We start from the raw sequence: 975 nt of genomic DNA, 5'->3' as shown, positions 1-975 counted from the left end.
GCCGGGGAGTCGCTCGCGAGCCCCATCGCGCGGCGGCAGGCGGAGGTGAGCCGTGCGCCTCCCGCCTCGCCTGCCCCCTCGCCGCCCTCCGCCACCCTGCTGCTGCTGCTGTTACGTCTTCGGTCCCCGCGGGAAGCCCCGCGCATAGGACAACAACGTCTGTCCCACACACGCACAGACGCGCACATACATCATGCTCGGGCACACCCCACAGTGTAGTGGTGTGAGTACCTCCGCCTCCCTCCGCCAGCTCTCCAGCAGCCTCGTCGCCGAGCGTCCTACCGCCCCCCCCTTCCTCTGCCAGCCCGCTGCCGCCTGTCATGCCCTCCGGAGAGCATGACATCCCCGTACTCCGCCCCTCGCCCCGCAGGCTGATCGACTTTGTCCCCCGTCCCCCGGGCCGGCGCGCTCCTCTCCGGCTCGGACACCACAGAGGTACGGCACACGGCCGGGCGGTCGGCCGATGCCTACGCCCTCGCCGCTGCCGGCAAAGCGGTCGCGCCTCCGCGCCGACGAGAACCTGCCGCCGCCCAACCCGCTGCAGCCGAGCGGCGCTCCGCAAGCTTGCGCGGCCGCGTCGAGCGGTCAGGTCTCGAGGCGTCAGGTCTCGAGCGGCCAGGCCTCGGCCGCGGCCGGGCCGGCGCGAGCGGGGGGGCGGGGAGGGGGCTCTTCCCTCGACGAGCTTCCTCCGTCGGCGCGGCACGCGCAGCCCCTCGGCACGACCCACCGGTTGGTCGTCGTCGTCGACAGCCACGAGAAGCTCTCGCGCTCGATGCGCGCCGAGGCGGTCTGCGAGGCGTTCGCCCCGCAGACAGACAACATCGCCTCCTCCCAACCCCGTCAGTCATCTCCCCCCTCGTGGACCACTCTATGCACATTCGAAGTGGCCTCATCTCATGGATATCTCTCATGGAGGGAAGAGCTAGAATCATCAACCAGGAGGGAGCCCCCCCACCCAAATCGCAGATTACGCGG

At 70.9% G+C, this 975-nt stretch overlaps 1 protein-coding gene across 1 annotated transcript in view; it reads left to right on the top strand.

The window, feature by feature from the left end:
- Window positions 1-463: 463 nt before the first annotated feature.
- EMIHUDRAFT_227263 (hypothetical protein) overlaps window positions 464-975 on the top strand; it is a gene marked incomplete at both ends in the record, with an annotated part of 2,590 nt that continues 2,078 nt past the window's right edge. Inside the window, 2 exons of the mRNA XM_005788114.1 lie at window positions 464-589; window positions 683-787. Coding sequence (XP_005788171.1) covers window positions 464-589; window positions 683-787 — 231 coding nt within the window. The remainder of the gene's footprint in view (window positions 590-682; window positions 788-975) is intronic.

Source organism: Emiliania huxleyi (assembly GCF_000372725.1).
Source record: "Emiliania huxleyi CCMP1516 chromosome Unknown EMIHUscaffold_138, whole genome shotgun sequence".
Classification (NCBI taxonomy): domain Eukaryota; phylum Haptophyta; order Isochrysidales; family Noelaerhabdaceae; genus Emiliania; species Emiliania huxleyi.
This window is presented reverse-complemented; position numbering and strand designations above follow the sequence as displayed.